Here is an 18727-nt window from a genome sequence, read left to right as displayed (position 1 = left end):
AAAATTTAGTCCAGGCCTACAACCAGCAGATGTTGTAAGATTTTTTTTTTCCAATGTACAACAAGAATTAGTATTAGTAATGTTATGAAGGTCACCTTTGTGTCACCAAAACAGCTTTGACCTGTGGAGGCATGGACTCAATTTTTGATTGTAATTTTTTTTGTACACTACTGTTTGGGCATCCATGTTGCCTGAGATGTTTTAACAACATTTTAAAGGGGTTATCCAGTGCTACAAAAACATGGCCACTTTTTCACCACTCTTATCTCCAGATTGGGTGGGGTTTGAAACCCAGTTCCATTGAAGTAAATGGAGCTTAATTGTAAACCACACCTGAACTGTAGACAAGAGCGGGGCAAAAGTGGCCATGTTTTTGTAGCGCTGGATAACCCCTTTAAGATATCCATTACAGCACGCCTCATACACATAGACACAATAGACCCTATTCGCTAATGTTGGAACATTTTCGGGGCATGCTCTGTGACCTCTCCAGAGATCATTAGTCAGGGAAGGGGAGGCTGACCATAGAGCATCATGGAATGGTGATGCATGAATGGTGGTGTTACCTATTTACTGTTTTCACTTTCACTGTACCTCTGTCTGGGATGATAAGGAGGACACTACTGAAAAGTGATCCATACATAACAGGTCCCAGATTGGTTTTAGGTTCAGTGGTCAGAATGAAAATAACTGGATTTCTGGATTATTGTATAATATAAATAGTAAATAAAAAATATGTTTAACATAAAAACTTGATTTGAAGTGTCACTGTTGTTATAATTTTCAACATCTAAATCAACAGTAGATGTGATATAAAGCAAGTGTCAGGAATGTGCAGTAGCCTGGTGTGAACTGGGCCTGTTTTTACTTTTGTGTGACATGCCGCTTGCTGTTCAGCTTCCTGGCAATGCAGAAGTTAAGCTAATTTCTGCTGGACTTGATTTATGCAGCTGAGTGGCGTTTGACTGACTTGTTCCTCTGCTTGTCTTGAGCCTGGAGGATCAGAGCGCCGGTCCAATGAGGATCTGGACCTGGCTCTTGGTCAGCATAAAACAAAGCTGAGGCAGTCTCTCAGCGTTGGCTATTATGTTTCACACCCTGGTCCCAGCTCCCCCTGTCTATCCTAACTCCCTCTACTTGTTATACTTTGTTACCTGACCTCTGGCTTGACTTTTTGACTATCCGATTGTTACCTGATTTTTGTACTACGCTGCCCGTTTGGTTCTGACCTTGCTTGTTTGACTATCCATTGTTGTGTTTGTTTGTCTGTCTTGTTCTGTGTGCATGTATCCAGTACAGGAAACGTCTTTGTGGTTGTCCTCAGCTGCCAAGGGCCATTTGAGGCAAGTAGGTAGGGACAGTTGGTGGGTTCAGTATTAGGGCTTACTTGTCGTGCCTCCCATCCTGACAGCAAGTTTGCAATTTACATTCTTTTTTTTTTTTTAGTTATCATGGAAAACATGGTACTTCCTGTTTTCTGACAGTTTTTTTTATTAAAAAACAAGAAACAGTCAGAAAACAGGAAGTCCAGTGTTTCCCAAGCCATCTGAGCGCTCACAGAGAGAAGGTAGTCATGTGATTGATCAACACTTTAAGCCGTGACTCTCTGTACTGGACAGAATTCCTGTGTTTAGTCTGTTTTTTCAACAAATCTGCCTTCAGGAGACTGGACCTGGATTTTTGGTAAGTTCAGCTTTGTTTTACAGCATGATAACAACAACAAAAAGATAATCAATGTATATTCCAAACTTGCTTTATATAACATCTACTCTTGATTTCGATTTTGAAAGTTTTAACGACAGTGACACTTTAAACAACAGATCCGTTTTGGACAACACATTCCCTTTAAGGATCTACTTTTTGGTCAAGAGAACAGCATTTTATATTACATTGTATACGCTTTATATGAGTTGTAATGTCCTCCTTGTGGGAAATCCACACATGTAAGGAATAATAGGGCATAGTATGATTACCTGTAACACAGTGACTCAGAGTGCTTAGGAATCGCCTACATACAAACACAATGCTTCACACAGAGCTACAGAAACCCCCACTGCCACCAGTGGTGTATTGTTGTGTCTATGGAGATTAGTTTTCCTCCATTGATACATATAAATAAAACATACTTCACTTCCCTGATGTTAAGCCTTGTATATTCTTTTTCACTTCACTTTATATTATACAGACAACTGTGTGGTTATTAACTGTAGATGCAAAGCAGGAGGCCGCATCAGGTAAGCTGAGCTGACAGAAAACACAGGCCTTACTTGTTAACACAGCTATGTCACTGCAACCAAAATAGAAACTCCATTTGTATGAAGGACAGGCTGACAGTGAAGCCTTATGCTATTACTCCTGCGGAATAACAATGTGTTCATTTTGCTTCTTCATCACAAATCTTATGTATTCTGTATTTTAATTCCATAGAAAATCTCTGAGCCAGAAACCATGAAATAACATACAGTATGCACACATCAGCGATGACATGGTCAAGTTTACCACATTAAATAGTATGAGAGCGCAGCAGATGTGTTCCAGGAAACCTTTGGCTGGCTTTCATGACTCAGTATCTGCTCACAGCAGCTCCTCGTTTTCCTGGTGTCGGTAACATGCACAGATTTTGGCTCTGAACCAGACTGACATCAGTATGGAGATGCCTAAAATAGCATGTTTTCTTTGCTAAGATCTCCATATGCAAATGATAACAGATAATCTTTTGTTTTGTTTTTTTGCTTTACTGGTTGAAACACGGCGCAGCTCCTTACACCTTCACTACAGTTTAATTTTGCTATTGTAGAAATACACATCTGGGGAAGAATAAGAGAACACTTTTCCTACTTTTATATAAAGGCAAAAATATTTCAACGTATGTCCTTTTCCTTACAAACATCCTTATTGCAGTACAGCCACATTGGACTCAATGTCTGATTGTACAGTTTTGTACTTGATTTTTTTTGTACATTATTTTGTACTGTCTTTAAAGGGGTACCCTGGTGAAAAAAACTAAAATGTTGTCCAACTGGTTATACACATTTGTAAATTACTTCGATTTAACCCCGCCATTTTCATACTTTTTTCATTGCTGCCTTGTTTTATTTTTGCCTTCTAACATACGAGGTCTTGTTTTTTGCGGGACTCGGAGTACTGGAAGACTTGAAATTTTTATTAGCAGTAATTTACAAATCTATATATTTTCTGACACCAGTTGATTTGAAAATAATTTTGTTTTCACCAGAGTACCCCTTTAACAGCATTTAGAGATATGCTGTACAGCAAGCCCCATGGACATAGACACAGTTTCTGAGCATACTTTGTGACTTGTCCAAAAGTGATTCCTCAGGAAGTGGGAAGGCTGACTTTTCAGCTTGTTATTGTGCAAATGGTGGAGTTATCTACATACGGATGTTACCTTTCACTGTAATTCTGGCTGTGATCATAAGGGGGACACTGCTTGAAAGTGATCAGTACAGAACATGAAAGGACACATGCATTATTGAGTTCACACTTTTTTGGCTAATAATGAGTTTTTGCGTAAGGTGTGAAAATTTGTGCAAGATTTATAAAGGCATTTCTGAGATTTTTGAGCAGTTTGTGCCATTTTTCAATTTTTACATTTGGGGGTGGCAGGGCATATTAGCTGCTTTGTTAGTCACATTTATCTTGTGCACATTAAATTGTGCAGCAGTATTTCACTTCTCCCTGGCGTACTTTTTAGCCAAGCTGTTTTTGCCAAATAATTTTGTACAAATATTGGCAAGTATTCATCAAGGCCCTTGCATCTACTGATAAATTTTGTGCAAGATCTAAGGTGGTTTGCCCAGTTTAAGGCTTAGTGGTAGAATTAAAACTGCAAGATTTAGAGATGTTTTATGTTTTAAAACAGCGGTGGGGAACATCCGCGGCCCGCGGCTCCCCTGTGATGTGCGCGCTGCTCTGGTCGGGCAGGAGACGGCATTCCCAGCATCTTCCTGTGTCCGTCCCCTTCCCCACCAGAGCGGGGCACGTCTTCCTTCTCCCGCGGGCAGCGCGCAATGACATCATTTTATCGCACGCCGCCTGCAGTAGAAGATGGGCACAGACTAGAGGGGAGAGAAGAGGATCTGGGCAGCGTGGGAGCGGAGGAAAGGTGAGTGGGATATTTATTTTTTTTTATTCGGGACAGGCACTGGGGCGTTAACTAGGCTACCAAGGACTTGACTGGGGGGGGGGGGGGGGTTAACTAGTCTACCTACCAGGGACATGACTGGGGGGTTAACTAGGCTACCAGGGACATGACTGGGGGGCAGGGGGGGGCTAACTAGGTTACCAGGGACATGACTTGGGGGGGGTTAACTAGGCTACCAGGGACATGACTGGGGGGCAGGGGGGGCTAACTAGGCTACCAGGGACATGACTGGGGGGGGTTAACTAGGCTACCAGGGACATGACTGGGGGGTTAACTAGACTACCAGGGACATGACTGGGGCGTTAACTAGGCTACCAGGGACATGACTGGGGGGGTTAACTAGGCTACCAGGGACATGACTGGGGGGTTAACTAGGCTACCGGGGACATGACTGGGGGGGGGTAACTAGGCTACCGGGGACATGATTGGGGGGGTTAACTAGGCTACCAGGGACATGACTGGGGGGGTTTAAGTAGGCTACCAGGGACATGACTGGGGGGGTTAACTAGGCTACCAGGGACATGACTGGGGGGTTAACTAGGCTACCAGGGACATGACTAGGGGGGTTAACTAGGCTACCAGGGACATGACTGGGGGATTATCTAGGCTACCAGGGACATGACTAGGGGGGTTAACTAGGCTACCAGGGACATGACTGGGGGGTTAACTAGGCTACCAGGGACATGACTGGGGGGGGGGTTAACTAGGCTACCGGGGACATGACTGGGGGGGGGGGCTAACTAGGCTACCAGGGACATGACTGGGGGGTTAACTAGGCTACCAGGGACATGACTGGGGGCATTAACTAGGCTACCAGGGACATGACTGGGGGCGTTAACTAGGCTACCAGGGACATGACTGGGGGGAGGGGGGTAACTAGGCTTACCAGAGGCATCACTGGGGGGGGATAACTAGACTACAAGGGGCATGACTTGGGGGGTTAACTAGACTTCAAGGGGCATCACTGGGGGTTAAGTACAATAGCAGGGGCACTAGGGGAACAATACTTTGCCTTGCCCCGGGTGCTGCTAACCCACGCTACTAACTGCCGCGCACAGTATGCGGCCCTCGAATGATTTTATTAATGCCCAACTTGCCCTTGACATGGAAAAGGTTCCCCACCCCTGTTTTAAAATATATATTAAAATTTAGCAAGTTGTCAGATTTTTCTTAGTGAGAACTTTGCAGTTATTTGCCAGCAAATGTTTTACAGAAAATGCATCCTTAACAATCGCCAGATTCACCACTGTATTTAATAAGATTTTAACACTGAATTACAAAGTATGAAAACTGCAATATATACACTTTAGGGCCCAGATTTATCAAAGGAAGTAAAATATAGACTGGTGTAATTTGCCAACAGCAACCAACTACAGCTCAGCTTTCATTTTACCAGAGCAGAAAGCTGAGCTGTAATTGGTTGCTGTGGGCAGATTATACCAGTGTATATTATACACCCTTTGATTAATTTCCCCTAATGTGTGAACATTCCGTAACAGTGAAACACAACAATATATTCCTTACACAACTTTGCCGTCAATGAATGTGAGCTGCTGGAAGCTAATCATTTCCGGTAACAAATGTAAATGGATCACTAGTAACATCATTGTTTATTATGTATATACATTACAAGCTAGGGAAATTTCTTATAAGGTACTATCCTCCATTAGTATGTATTGCTTTTAGGGGCCATATGCAAGACAGAGCACTTTTTTCTAAGGGCCCTATTCCACCGGATGATTATCGTTCAGATTATCGTTAAATCGTTCGAATCTAAACGATAATCGTTCGGTTGAAATGCAGCTAACGATTAACAACCGAACGAGAAATCGTTGATCGCTTTATAAGACCTGGACCTATTTTTATCGTTATCGTTTTTTCGCAAAACGTTCACAAATCGTTCTCATTGAATAAGACGTCGTTTGGTCATTCGCAGTAGATACGAACACCATATGGAGAAAACTATCGCAAATACGATCATAAGTAACGATTATCGTTCCATGGAAATGAGTGAACGTTTTCAGGTCTTTCGCAATAGCGGTCGTTTGAGATTGTTAATCGTTAAAGATTATGCGAACGATAATCGTCCGGTGGAATAGGGCCCTAAGAATAACGTTGGATCACAGATGCTGCTACTAGTTGTTTAAAGTGATTTTTTTTCCCCCACTAACTTGTCAACATCTGCGCAGGGATAGAGGTGGCATGGTCTATTTTTCAAAACACCGCCCTGTTCCCACGCTCAGTGGCAGTATTCTTCATGAGCAGCGGCCCACTCTATGCAATGGAGACAACCTCAGAATTATTTAGGAAAAAAGAAAAGGAGCGCCATATTGACCAGTACCTGGGAGACATTAGAAATCATAGAACTATGGCAATATCCAAGCATGAATGGGAGAAACACCAAGGTGATCCCATGTTGTTACTATTCAAGGTAATTGAAGTGGTACATAAAAACCTTATAGGGGGAGACTGGGATAAATCCCATCTGAGGAAAGAATCTCAGCGGATCTTTCACCTATGTACTGTAAAGCCTGAAGGTGTCAATGAACAACTGTCATTTCAACCTTTTATTTAGGTTCAGTTTTGGTCAGGTTATGGGAAATATGTATATACATCAGGGGTGTTCGGACCTGTTTTCTGTTATTTCCAGCATCCTGTGCTCTGCTCTTCTTTATGTTACAGCAGTTGGCATAGAATTGTGAGATATGGCAAGACTTTAGAATCTGATGCGAAAGAAGTAAGGTCATTGGCTCGCTTACCTTGGAATACTTGTTAAATAGGTAACAACATTCAGAAAATCATCGTCAGGAATCTCAGAGAAGTTAGGATATTCAGGAAAGGATATTATGGGTGCTCCATCTTTTCCCCTGCCCCCTAAATGAAATGAACCACTTATTAGTTATTTTCCAGTAGTATATTTATAGACAGTACATTATATCCAATGGAAATGACAAGAAAACAGCTACTCAGTACAATCACCACTCACCCTTAGACAAAAATTTAGTTTTGCCTCTTTAGTAGTAGGGCTGAAAATCTGCACCATTTCTGCAACATAGTCATAGGCTGGTTTCACATGTATGTAATACAGCTTACCGTATAGCATTTATATCACTGACAGCTTTATTAGACCAGCAGTTAGCCTGTGACTTACGGCTATAATATGGATGCAAAAACTTGGCTGCAATATGCCCATGTGTGTGAACCTTTGGTATGCTAGCTGTGCAGCTAATAACAGCTAACAATATAACACCATACATATATAACAGAAAAAATGCTGCATTGCAGGTTGATATAATGAAAAAAGCACACCCAATATTGGCACTCCATTGTATCCAATCTAGACATGTTTGCAGAGTTAAATGACATGCAGAGATGTATGACAATATACTGCCACCTAGTGTCAACATACAGTTTCAGAATTTACACTCAACAAAATTTTCTTCACATTCCAAGAGCTATAGCTATATTTTTTTTTTATCAACCTATGCTCATGATTTTGGGGTACATATCAAAAAAAGTCTATTCATATTTGGCTATGCCAATGAAACATTCACTTGTTTTTGTTAGTTTTAAATAATAAGAAGGAGGAGAAGATCCACAGCGTCCAAAAAGAGTTTTGTTGTCTTTAATTATGAGGCATATAAAAAGTTACAAAAGATAAAAACGTAGGCCAACGCTTTTATCTTTTGTAACTTTTTATATGCCTCATAATAAAGACAACAAAACTTTTTTTGGACGCTGTGGATCTTCTCCTCCTTCTTACTATTATTACCGGGTGCAGCCCGCTACTACTCCACTTGCTCCTGCCTGAACGTCCACCATCACACAACAAACCACCTATGGTGAGCTGAGTTTTTTCTTTGTTCATGAGATTTTGTTTTAAATAGGTTCATTTATATATTCATGATGGTTAAAAGTGTCCATCTGACAAGTTTCCCTCAGGCTTCCCTCAGACGCAGCTTTTGCACTGCATTTTTGTGGGATGAAATATGCCAAATAAAAATGCAAAACATTTTTAAAAATTGCCAGCAGTTTTAATTGCTTTTTGTGGGGGGATTTCGGCATTTATCAATTTTAGTACAAATCATGTGATTTCTTACTGCAGTGTTTTTCATATAAACTACCCCCACACCAGAAACAAAAACCCATACTGCGGCAAAATTGGCGTTTTAGTGACTTTTTTCAGGAAATTCCAGCCCCAGCATAGACAGGCATGGCCTCCTCCCGCATCTGATTTACCATGATTTATGTCTGCTTGGTGTAAATCATGGTTAAAATCTGTACCTGCTCAGGAGTAAGTAGGGCTAGGCGATATGGCCAAAAAATAAAATCTCAATTTAAAAAAATATTTGGACAATTATCAATTTAAATATTTTTTTTTCTCTTTTGCTAAATAGAGCATTTTTCTCCTTGCAACGTCAGATACTATTTAAATGACGCTTGAGACAAATGTATTGCTTCCCAGTTTAACAGTGCTCCCCCAGTCCCCCCATGTAGTAAACAAGCCCCCTTTGTTTCCCCCATGTAGTAGACAAGTCCCCTCTGCACCCCATATAGTATACAAGCCTCCTCTGTGCGCCATAAAAGTAGGTTTGCCAGATATTTGCCACTCTGGGCCCCCATATCGTATAGGAGATCTTCTTTGTGTCTCCATATAGGTAAGGTGTAGTAGTGGAGCTATAGTGGATAAGGGATGTAGTAGTACAGGTACAGATGAGGGGTGTAGTAGTAGTACAGATACAGATGAGGGGTGTAGTAGTAGTACAGGTACAGATGAGGGGTGTAGTAATAGTAGTAGTACAGGTACACATGTGGGGTGTAGTAGTACAGGTACAGATGAGGGGTGTTGTAGTACTACAGCATGGATCTCCAAACTGTGGCCCTCAAGCTATTGCAAAACCACAATTCCTATGATGCCCGGACAGCTAAAACTTTGGCTATCCAGGCATGATGAGAAATGTAGTATTGCAACAGCTGGATGGCTGCAGTTTTGAGATCAATGTACTACAGGTACAGATGAGGGGTGTAGTAGTAGTACAGGTATAGATGAGGGGTGACTGGTGCAGCTGAGGGTTACTGAGGGGGACTGGGGTGGCTGGGGGTGACTGAGGGGGACTGGGGCAGCTGGGGGTGAGTGAGGAGGACTGGGGCAGCTGGGGGTGAGTGAGGGGGACTGGGGCAGCTGGGGGTGAGTGAGGGGGACTGGGGCAGCTGGGGGTGAGTGAGGAGGACTGGGGCAACTGGGGGTGAGTGAGGGGGACTGGGGCAGCTGAGAGTGACCCGGCAGCTGGGGGTGACTGAAGGGGACTGGTGCAGACCGGGGGTGACTAGGCACATAGCCCTCCTCCTCCTCTCACCCCGGCACACACGTTCCCCTCCTGGGCACACTTGCAAGTCCCCGGTCTCTGGAGGAGGCCGCAAGGACTGCAAAATAGGGTAATCGCATTGCTGCCATTATTGAAGCAAACTGGTGCTAACTAGTCACAGCTCTCATGCTGTAGTCATGGCTCCTGGACTGTAATCACTTCCTTCCCTGCTGTAATCCCGCCTCTCTGGGTGTGATTCACAGACCAGGAGCCTGCCACATCATTCACAGGCGAGATTACAGGGTGAAGGGGAGTAATTACAGCCTAGGAGCATTGACTACAGCATACTTTTTGTAATACTTCATGTAAAACTAAGACTAAAGGCCCTATTACACCAAGCGATTATCGGCTACATTTGGCTGATTATCAACCTCTGCAGCGGGGACTGAGGAGCAAGTAAGTGCTGATCTGACACTCACTTGCTCCTCACCATCGGCCTGTGTAATAGGGCTTAAGACTTCACGTCTGGAAAATCCGTCTGGATTTCTTATTAGGAAATCCAGACAACTTTTTGCACCCATAGGATTATATTAGTGACAGACACCAAGAGATCAGGATTTTTTAGATCCTGTGCTATTTTCATCAGGAATACTGAAACGGACGTTACCATAAAAGTCTAAGGGATAAGCTGGACCAGAGGAGGCCAGAGCAGGATCCAGGACAGGTGAGAATATTTCCAAGAGCTACAACAGTTCATAGTGGGAGTTGTAGTTTTCCAGCCTGTGGCTATCCAGGTTGCTGAACTACAACCCCAATCAAGCTCTATTGGTAGTTCATAATGGGAGTTGTAGTTCTGCACGCTGTGGCCATCTAGGTTGCAGAACTACAACCCCAGTCAAGCCCTATTAGCTATTCATAAAAGGGGTTGAAAGTTCTGCAACAGATTAGAAGATGACACAGTATAGGAGGGGGAGGCAGTGTGCACAGTAGAACTACATCTCCCAGCATTGTGTGTGGTAATATGCAGGACTACATCTCTCATTATGGTGTGTGGTGATATTCAGGGAGTTGTAGTTCTTTTTTTCCTGATCAGAAAATCCTGAAAGCATTTCCTGATGGTTTCCTGGCAGTAAAAACTGATTACTGTGAAGAAATCCTGATGCTTTCCTGAAGCCTTTTGAGGCCTCCTGATCAGGATTTGCTAACAGTAAAAACTGACACTATTAAAGCTAGAATTACATAAAGTTTTTGCATCCTGCTGAAACAATTTGTAAATTATTGTATATTTATTGCTTTCTCATTTTTTAAATTAAAAATAAACACCTAGTTTGTGTTCTACAGACACATACGTCAAAAGTGAAAAAGTTCATATTTGTAGCCAAAACTAAGAACGGGACCAAAAAGTGAAAACTATCATGTATAGAATTGCACCATTTTCTGTGTTTCTGACTCTTATGATCAGTTCCTTTTTTGCCATGGGCAGCGCATATCTCATGAAGGTTGTTACGTGTCGTGAGCTGGCTTGGTAGGTTTATAAGGTGTGTGATAGGCTGAGGGCACACTTTGCCCTCATTGCTGTCACGGGTATTTTGAGTTGAGTTAACAAGGGATGGTTATTGAATTTCAAACCAAGGGTGACTGTATTTCCGAAACAGTTTCTGAACTATTCACATGCTGCTGTGTTAAAAATGTATGGAAAAATGTCACCATTGCAAATAATTAACGTGGAAACTGCACCATGGCAGAGCACCATGCAATGAATGTTGGCTACAAAGGTCATGAGGGAGGACAGACATGCTACAGTGGATCAGCTTACTGCCAAAACTAACCAAGGGGCTACAAGATGTGTGTGTAAAACAAGAGTTCAATGATCGAGTGAACCCAACTGTGTATAGGGCTCTGAAACAGATAGTTGGTTACAGACTTATATCAACTTAAAAGGCTTCAATTTTCATGGCAGTATTGCAACTGGGCCTCTACTGATGGGCAAATGGTTGCCATCTCCAGTGAGTCACATTTTCTGCTTCATCAAACAGATATTGGCATATCAGAGAGGAAACATCAGAGAACAACCCTGCAACCATAGCTGAAGGAACACAAGCTAGTGATGGCTGCCTTATGGTTTAGGAAATGTTTTTGTGACTTTCTCTAGGCCCAATCATTCAGGCATTCTTAATCAATTTGGGTATAACTGAAGTGTGGGATCACTTCAATTGTCGTGTTCAACGCATACACCCTCCAGAACATGTGGGGTGTACTGCAGTCAGCATGGCCCCAGATACCTGTGACAACCTACCAGGATTGTACTGAGTCACTGCCAGCCCATCTAGCTGCTGTCTGTGCTGCACACAGTGATTACTCTGGATATTAACTAGTGGTTGTAATAATGAAATTTGACTGTTTACTACAAGTGAAAGAAGCCTTACAAAGATTCACTGTAAATCCTTCACACTGACAGGTGGTAGTAATATTGTGTAAGATAGAGATGAATGAAACATGAATTTTATGCTGTGCAAGAATAAGGCTAATGTTGTAACTGGCTTAAAGGGAATCTGTCAGGCCTCTACCAGGTAGAGCTGCAGACAGGTGTGGCACTTTAGATCCTGAGGGAAATGATACAAGCAGGAAAAATGTAATATTATAACTTTGCAAATGGCCATCAGCAAAGACAAAATCATTACTTGTTTTATCTCCCTATCACCTATCTGCCTATGTCTGCAGCTCTGTACCTGATACGGACCTGATAGATTCCCTTAAAAACAGCCGGACAAAAATTCTAAATACAAAAGCAATTATTTATCCGAATGGATAAATTATATAAACATAGAAGTGTGGCAGGCGGAGTCTTAAAACATGACTCATTTATAAATGGGGCGGGAACATCGACACTGTATAATATTTTCTATTGTCTCTATAATATTTTTATATGGAAAAGGGACACAGTTTATCTATCTATCTATCTATCTATATATACACTGTATTTTATATCATAGTTCTACTTATTTCAGCTTCTGACTAAAAAAAGTTTAGGACTCCTTTTATCTAACTCTAACACACAACTCCGTCAAACACTACAGATCCACATAGAAACATAGAAGATTGCGAGCAGAAAAAGATCGTCTGGTCCATCCAGTCTTCCCTTATATAATTTCCTTTATTATTTTCTTAGGATAGATATACATAATTTGAGAGAATAATAAGGAACTTACCCGGCAAGGTAGCAAACTGTCTGTGTAGTTGTTCCATAATATCAACAGCGAGCAGTGGCCTGATCTCTTGCTGCATAATTTCATCTGTAGATTTAATGCAAAATTCTGATTGAGTCACAGCACTCAAAACAGCACTGACAAAACAAGCAACACAGAAAGTCACAGCGAAGATGTGTCCATGTGATTTCTAGCTTTAAACAACCTTCTTCATGCAAACTTTGTGATGAGTGTCTCAATTTTCCATTCCCTTTACTATTTAGCATGTAAAAGATATAAACGCAGTGGGACACATCGCAGTCATTTATTCATACTTAGCTAACAATGACATCCTTTCCTTGTTAAACTCTGAGAATTGAGCCTCGCTAACCTCAAGGCAGAGTTCTGTGACCAGCTTTTGCCCTGAAGCACTCTATGGAAACCAGGCTTGGCTGGATACTGAATGGTTTTGCTGTGTGGTAGACAGCCGCCAGGACCTAGCTCCTGCATGAGGCTACAGTACTTACACTGGAGGCTCTTTGTTACAGACCATGCTCACTGAACTCTCAGAAGTTTATTCTTTCACGATTGTGTTGAGTGAACAGTTCTGCAATGGAATGAGGAATTAACAATTGCTAAAAATAAAAGATAAAGATGTTTAACTAGAAAACTGATGCTGGTCACATCTCAGCATTAAGAGCCGAGGAGAAATTCACATGTTCAGACCATGAATGTATCACATAGGAAAAAGAAGGCAATGTTGGATCAGCTGAAAGAGACAGAAGATGACGTGGATTTTCCCTTTCAGCCCTGCTTGCTTTTCTTACACTGTTATTCCTATTTCCTACTCTAGACCATTCTCTTAAATTACAGCACTGGAACGCAAGACATTCAAGACATACTAGAAAGCCAGACTCTGCAGTACACCATCATGGGGGATCACAACTACTCTGCAGTTTCCTTAATAGATCATGAGAAACCTGTAACTATCCACCATTCTATTATTGATATAAGAGTTATAATACAGCAAAGTAAGGATCCTTTCACCTTTCATCCTTTTGTTTTCTATGCATTCTTTTAACAAATGTTACATGGTGGAATTTGTTGCCAATAGGCAAATATGTTAAAAATATGTATATTGCATAGTATACATTTTTAACTAGATACCTCAGTATGGATTACCACATTTCCTACTGTAAACAAAATGGTAAACCGGATTGTATATGGAGCACACAGAGGCTAAAGGCAAGGGTGGCGTTAAGGGACAACTGCCCTGAGCCCTGTTCCTAAGGTGACCTCCTGGTATCTGGTAAATTGGACTTTAGGCCTGGTGCCCCTGAACTTCACAGCACTGCTATCAGCTGTATAGGCTCATATAGCTGAACTCTGTGACAGAGGAAAGAGCCAATGGCTCCATTCCCCATCACTAACTCTTATAGGCCGCAGTAGCACAGGCCACAGAAGACGTCTGCATCCTGAAGTAGACATGGGAAATGACGTCACTCATCGCACAACAGTGTAGAAGGCAGACAAGAAGTTCCAAGGCAGATGAGAAGTCCCAATTAATATGCTTTGGAACTAGGAGTTTGTTTGTTTTTCTTAATGGTGTCTTTAATGGAGGGGTGGGGTGGTAAATTACCTAATTACCTTATTTAGGGGCCTAATTACTGGGAGACCCGACAACTTTATAAGGGGAACCTGCCTACCTATGACCTTACCTGTTTACCTCCTTGGGGGAGGGGTCTACAGTACGTACATAATGGGTGAGCCTACCAATACACCCAATACACCCCTCTTTGGTCACTGTATGGGGGTAATGATGATCCTTCTGCTATATGTTTTTATAGCGGTTTTATTAATTTAGTCACTATTTAGTGGTAATTGTAGTATATCCTAGTGTCATCCCATGTAATAGGGGCCCTTAGCCTCCATCCAGGAAATGAAGGAAAATGGATCTCTTTGACATATGGAACTCTCCCAATGCATATACCAGAGCATACAGATCAATAGAACACATTTTTTTCTCTTGTTGCTTTTATTTTACTAGAACAATTTGAGAAATGAAAGCTGATTGATGTCTGGGCAAATGTGAAAATGCCTATGCACCCCTAGATCTCTCAGGTGGGTCAGAGGTACCCATCAACTGACAATTACCAAAACCTACAAGCTAAAGCCTGGGACACTAAACTCTTGTTAGTAGTACACCCAACCCCTAAAACATAACTTTTATTATATCTATGATAAAAGCAGTAGAATTTGGATTTGAATGTGGAATAATTCCAACGCGTCCTCAAATGCTGCCCTATCTGTATATTTTTCCTTAGGGACCCTGGGTACCAACTTTGCCTGTGCTGTAGGCTTGCGGTAAATGTTAGTCTGGATGTGGTACCCCTCATCAATGAAAATATTTAAATCAAGAAAGTTTAGAACCTTGCCCTCAGCTCATGTAAAGTACATAACAATTTATTATTAAGTACTGTAAGAAGAGATGAGTCCCTATCCCAAAGGATGAGGAAGTCATCAATATAACGTGCCCAGAGCAAAACATGACGTGTACAAACATGTTGTGTCTGATATTGGAGTATAGGCTCTCCACATCCAGACTAAAAGCGTACAATCTTTACCGCAAGATCAGATCATTTCAATACCATGTCCTTCATATCCTTAACATAGGATAGGAGTGAGGTCACCAAAGGCATCAAGAGTTTGTATAAACATATAAGCTTGTGCCTTCTGTGAGGCAATTGTTTCCAGAAATAATCTGCCTCCATTGGATAGGGTTTCTGGCCTTGTTGGCAAGGTGTAGAACATGCAGATGGTCAGATTTGGGGCATACAGGAATTTGAGCTCATCCTCAGATATCAAGCCTTTACTCTTTGCTCATGTTAATAGTACATGATACTCTTTTAAATATTTGGCAGTTGGATCTCCATCCAGTAGTTCATAATTAGAAGAGTCATTTAATGATGCCATTATGTTAGCCTCCCTGTCCTTGTCCCTACGTTAGCCTCCCTGTCCATAATGACAACATTGCCGCCTTTATCTGACAGCTTTATAACAATGTCATTAGCTCTCAGGACTATTAACGCTTCTTTCTCCTGTTGTGAAAAGTTAGAATGGACTAACCCCCCACTGCACCAGACATGGCATACATGACAGGTACCTAACATGACAAAGGTGTCAATATGAAAAAAATTGCCTAAAGGCAGGATGTCATCTGTGACTTCAGTCTTAAATTTGTATAAGGGGCTTCCAATAGAATTTGAATACCCTCTTTTTCCAGTAATAATTCTTCCAAGACCATGCCTGTTCCTTTCTACACCGTAGGGTCCTCAGATCAGAGTCCCTTTGGAGATGTCATTTATGCAGGGCCAGCTTGCAAGCAAATATATTGATGTCCTTTAACCATTTGAAATGGTCAAATTTCAGAGTGGGGGTAAAAGAAAGCCCTCTGCGTAATAGAGTAATCTCATATTCATTCAAATAGTACTGTGACAAATTAATGATCAGAAGTTGATCAATAGAATTTGAAGAGGAGTCAGGACCCCTTGGAGATGATGTTACATGGGTAACCAATATTGACCCGTCTGAGTAAGGGGCATTCCTAAAAAAAAAGGGGTAATAGTATTTGACATTGTGGATAATAAAACCAAAAATAAACAAAGCAATACTGGACATATGTAATGAATCAATTATCAAGAAAAAAATACTCAAATGACAAAATAATTAGAGAAAAATATATATATAAATCTTTATTAATGACACACAATATAAAATCAATGAATAATATGTTGGGGGAAGAAATGCACCAGCAACCGGTTGGAGGTGGGAGAGGGTACTACAAATATTAAATTATATACATGATAGAACATACAATTACAATAAGTCAGGCAATGGGCACTTGCTGGGTAAACACATACAAACAGTCCAAAATGCTTACAGGGGATATACGGCCATAGGCTGGGTTCACACTACGTATATTTCAGTCAGTATTGTGGTCCTCATATTCCAACCAAAACCAGGAGTGGATTAAAAACACAGAAAGGATCTGTTCACACAATGTTGAAATTGAGTGGATGGCTGCCATTTAATGGCAAATATTTGCTGTTATTTTAAAACAAAGGTCATGTATACCAGTAGTGTATAGTTTGGGGTCCTGTATACCTGTAGTATTGAGTTGTTGGAGGTCTTGTATACCTGTAGTGTATAGTTTTGGGTTCCTGTAAACCTGTAGTGTATAGTTTGGGGTCCTATATACCTGTAGTATATAGTTGGTAGAGTTCCTGTATACCTGTAGTGTATAGTTTTGGGGTCCTGTATACCTGTAGTGTATAGTTTGGGGTCCTGTATACCTGTAGTGTATAGTTTAGGGTCCTGTATACCTGTAGTATATAGTTGGTGGAGGTCCTGTATACCTGAACTATATAGTTGGTGGAGGTCCTGTATAACTGTAGTGTATGGTTTTGGGGTCCTGTATACCTGTAGTATATAGTTGGTGAATGTCCCGTGCACCTGCAGTGTATAGTTTCGGGGTCTTGTATAACTGTAGTGTCCTGTATACCTGCAGGGTCGTATTTACCATTAGGCACCCATGGTCTGGTGCCTAGGGTAGCACCTTGCAGAGGGACAGTACCCTCCTGTTCAGACTTGCCAGAAAATCTGTTGTCTTTTCGAGGGGGGGTATGGCGGTATTGGTCAGGTCTGGTATAGCGGTGTTATCCAGTCACAGTATGGCGGTATTGGTTAGGTCTGGTATAGCAGTGTTACTCAGTCACAGTGTGTCGGTATTTGGTCAGGTCTGGTATGGCGGTGTTATCCAGTCACAGTATGGCGGTATTGGTCAGGTCTGGTATGGCGGTGTTCTCCAGTCACAGTGTGGCGGAATTGGTCAGGCCTGGTATAGTAGTGTTACCCAGTCACAGTATGGCGGTATCGGTCAGGTCTGCTAAGGCAGTGTTATTCAGTCACAGAGTGTCGGTATTGGTCAGGTCTGGTATGGCGTTGTTATCCAGTCACAGTATGGTTGTATTGGTCAGGTCTGGTATGGCGGTGTTACCTAGTCACAGTATGGCGGTATTAGTCAGGTGTGGTATGACAGTGTTATCCAGTCACAGTAAGGCGGTATTGGTCAGGCCTGGTGTGGCGATGTTATCCAGTCACAGTATGGCTGTTATGAACATACCTGCTGATGCCTCCACTGCTCTCTCAGCACACCAGCTGGAAAGGGGGGAGGCGTCTGGACTGTCTGACAGGCATGCTGTTCAGCCTGTCAGAGTACAGAGACGCCGGTCCAATTAGAGCTGATGCTCCCTCCTTACTCCCTCCCTGCTCTGATTTAAACAGGTGGAGGCTTCCATGCCTCGCCCGTGATCAAGTCTTTTGGCTGGCTCGTGCGTTTATTGTGTGCTCCTTTCTGTGTTTGACCTCTTCATCTATATTGTGGACTTGCCTTTTGGATTCTGATTTGGATTTGACGTGACCTCCTGGTTCTGACTCGGCTTGTTTGGTTTGTTCTTTGTTTCCCTGGACTGCTTTCTCTGTTTGACTTCTGGCTTGGACTTGTGGTACTTCTGGATTGTGATTCTGTGTATGACGTAACTTCCTGGTTTGACCTGGCTTGTTGGTATTTGGTTTATCTTTCTCCTTTGTCTAGCCTTAACGGTTAGGTCTGCTGGGACTTGTAGTTCTCCTGTTTTTGTTGTTGCCCTTGCTTCCTCCAGACTTGTACTGTTTCATCTCCCCTCCTGCATATAATTATTATTATTATTATTATATATATATTTTCTTTATTTTTTTTTTCCCCTCCTCTTTGTGCCTCAGTATGGAGGCTATGACAGCCTTGGTAGAACAGATGCAGGGTTTGACTCAGATGGTTCAAGATTTGGCTGAACGGGTTTAGCATCAGGAAATGTCCCAGCCGCAGCCAGTAGTTGCTGCTCCAGTGGTTCCTTTGGAACCACAGGTTAGTCTCCCTGACCGTTTTTCTGGTGACTTGAAGGAGTTTGCTGCTTTCAAAGATAGTTGTAAACTGTATTTTAAGCTTAGACCTCACTCATCAGGGTCTGAGACTC

The 18727-nt window shown here is 42.0% G+C and overlaps 1 protein-coding gene across 8 annotated transcripts in view; it reads right to left on the bottom strand.

Moving 5' to 3' along the window:
* MCF2L2 (MCF.2 cell line derived transforming sequence-like 2) overlaps window positions 1-18727 on the bottom strand; it is a 304091-nt gene that overhangs the window by 184419 nt on the left and 100945 nt on the right. For all 8 annotated transcript variants that reach the window (XM_069975109.1, XM_069975111.1, XM_069975106.1 and 5 more), the window contains exons 2-3: window positions 12681-12764; window positions 6925-7039 (exon numbers count right to left, since the gene is read on the bottom strand). In XM_069975109.1, coding sequence (XP_069831210.1) covers window positions 6925-7039; window positions 12681-12756 — 191 coding nt within the window. In that variant the 5' untranslated portion in view covers window positions 12757-12764. The remainder of the gene's footprint in view (window positions 1-6924; window positions 7040-12680; window positions 12765-18727) is intronic.

The sequence above is a fragment of the Dendropsophus ebraccatus genome, chromosome 6 (assembly GCF_027789765.1).
Source record: "Dendropsophus ebraccatus isolate aDenEbr1 chromosome 6, aDenEbr1.pat, whole genome shotgun sequence".
Taxonomy (NCBI): Eukaryota; Metazoa; Chordata; class Amphibia; order Anura; family Hylidae; genus Dendropsophus; species Dendropsophus ebraccatus.
The sequence above is the reverse complement of the archived record's forward strand: the minus strand, read 5'-3'. Positions and strand labels throughout refer to the sequence as shown.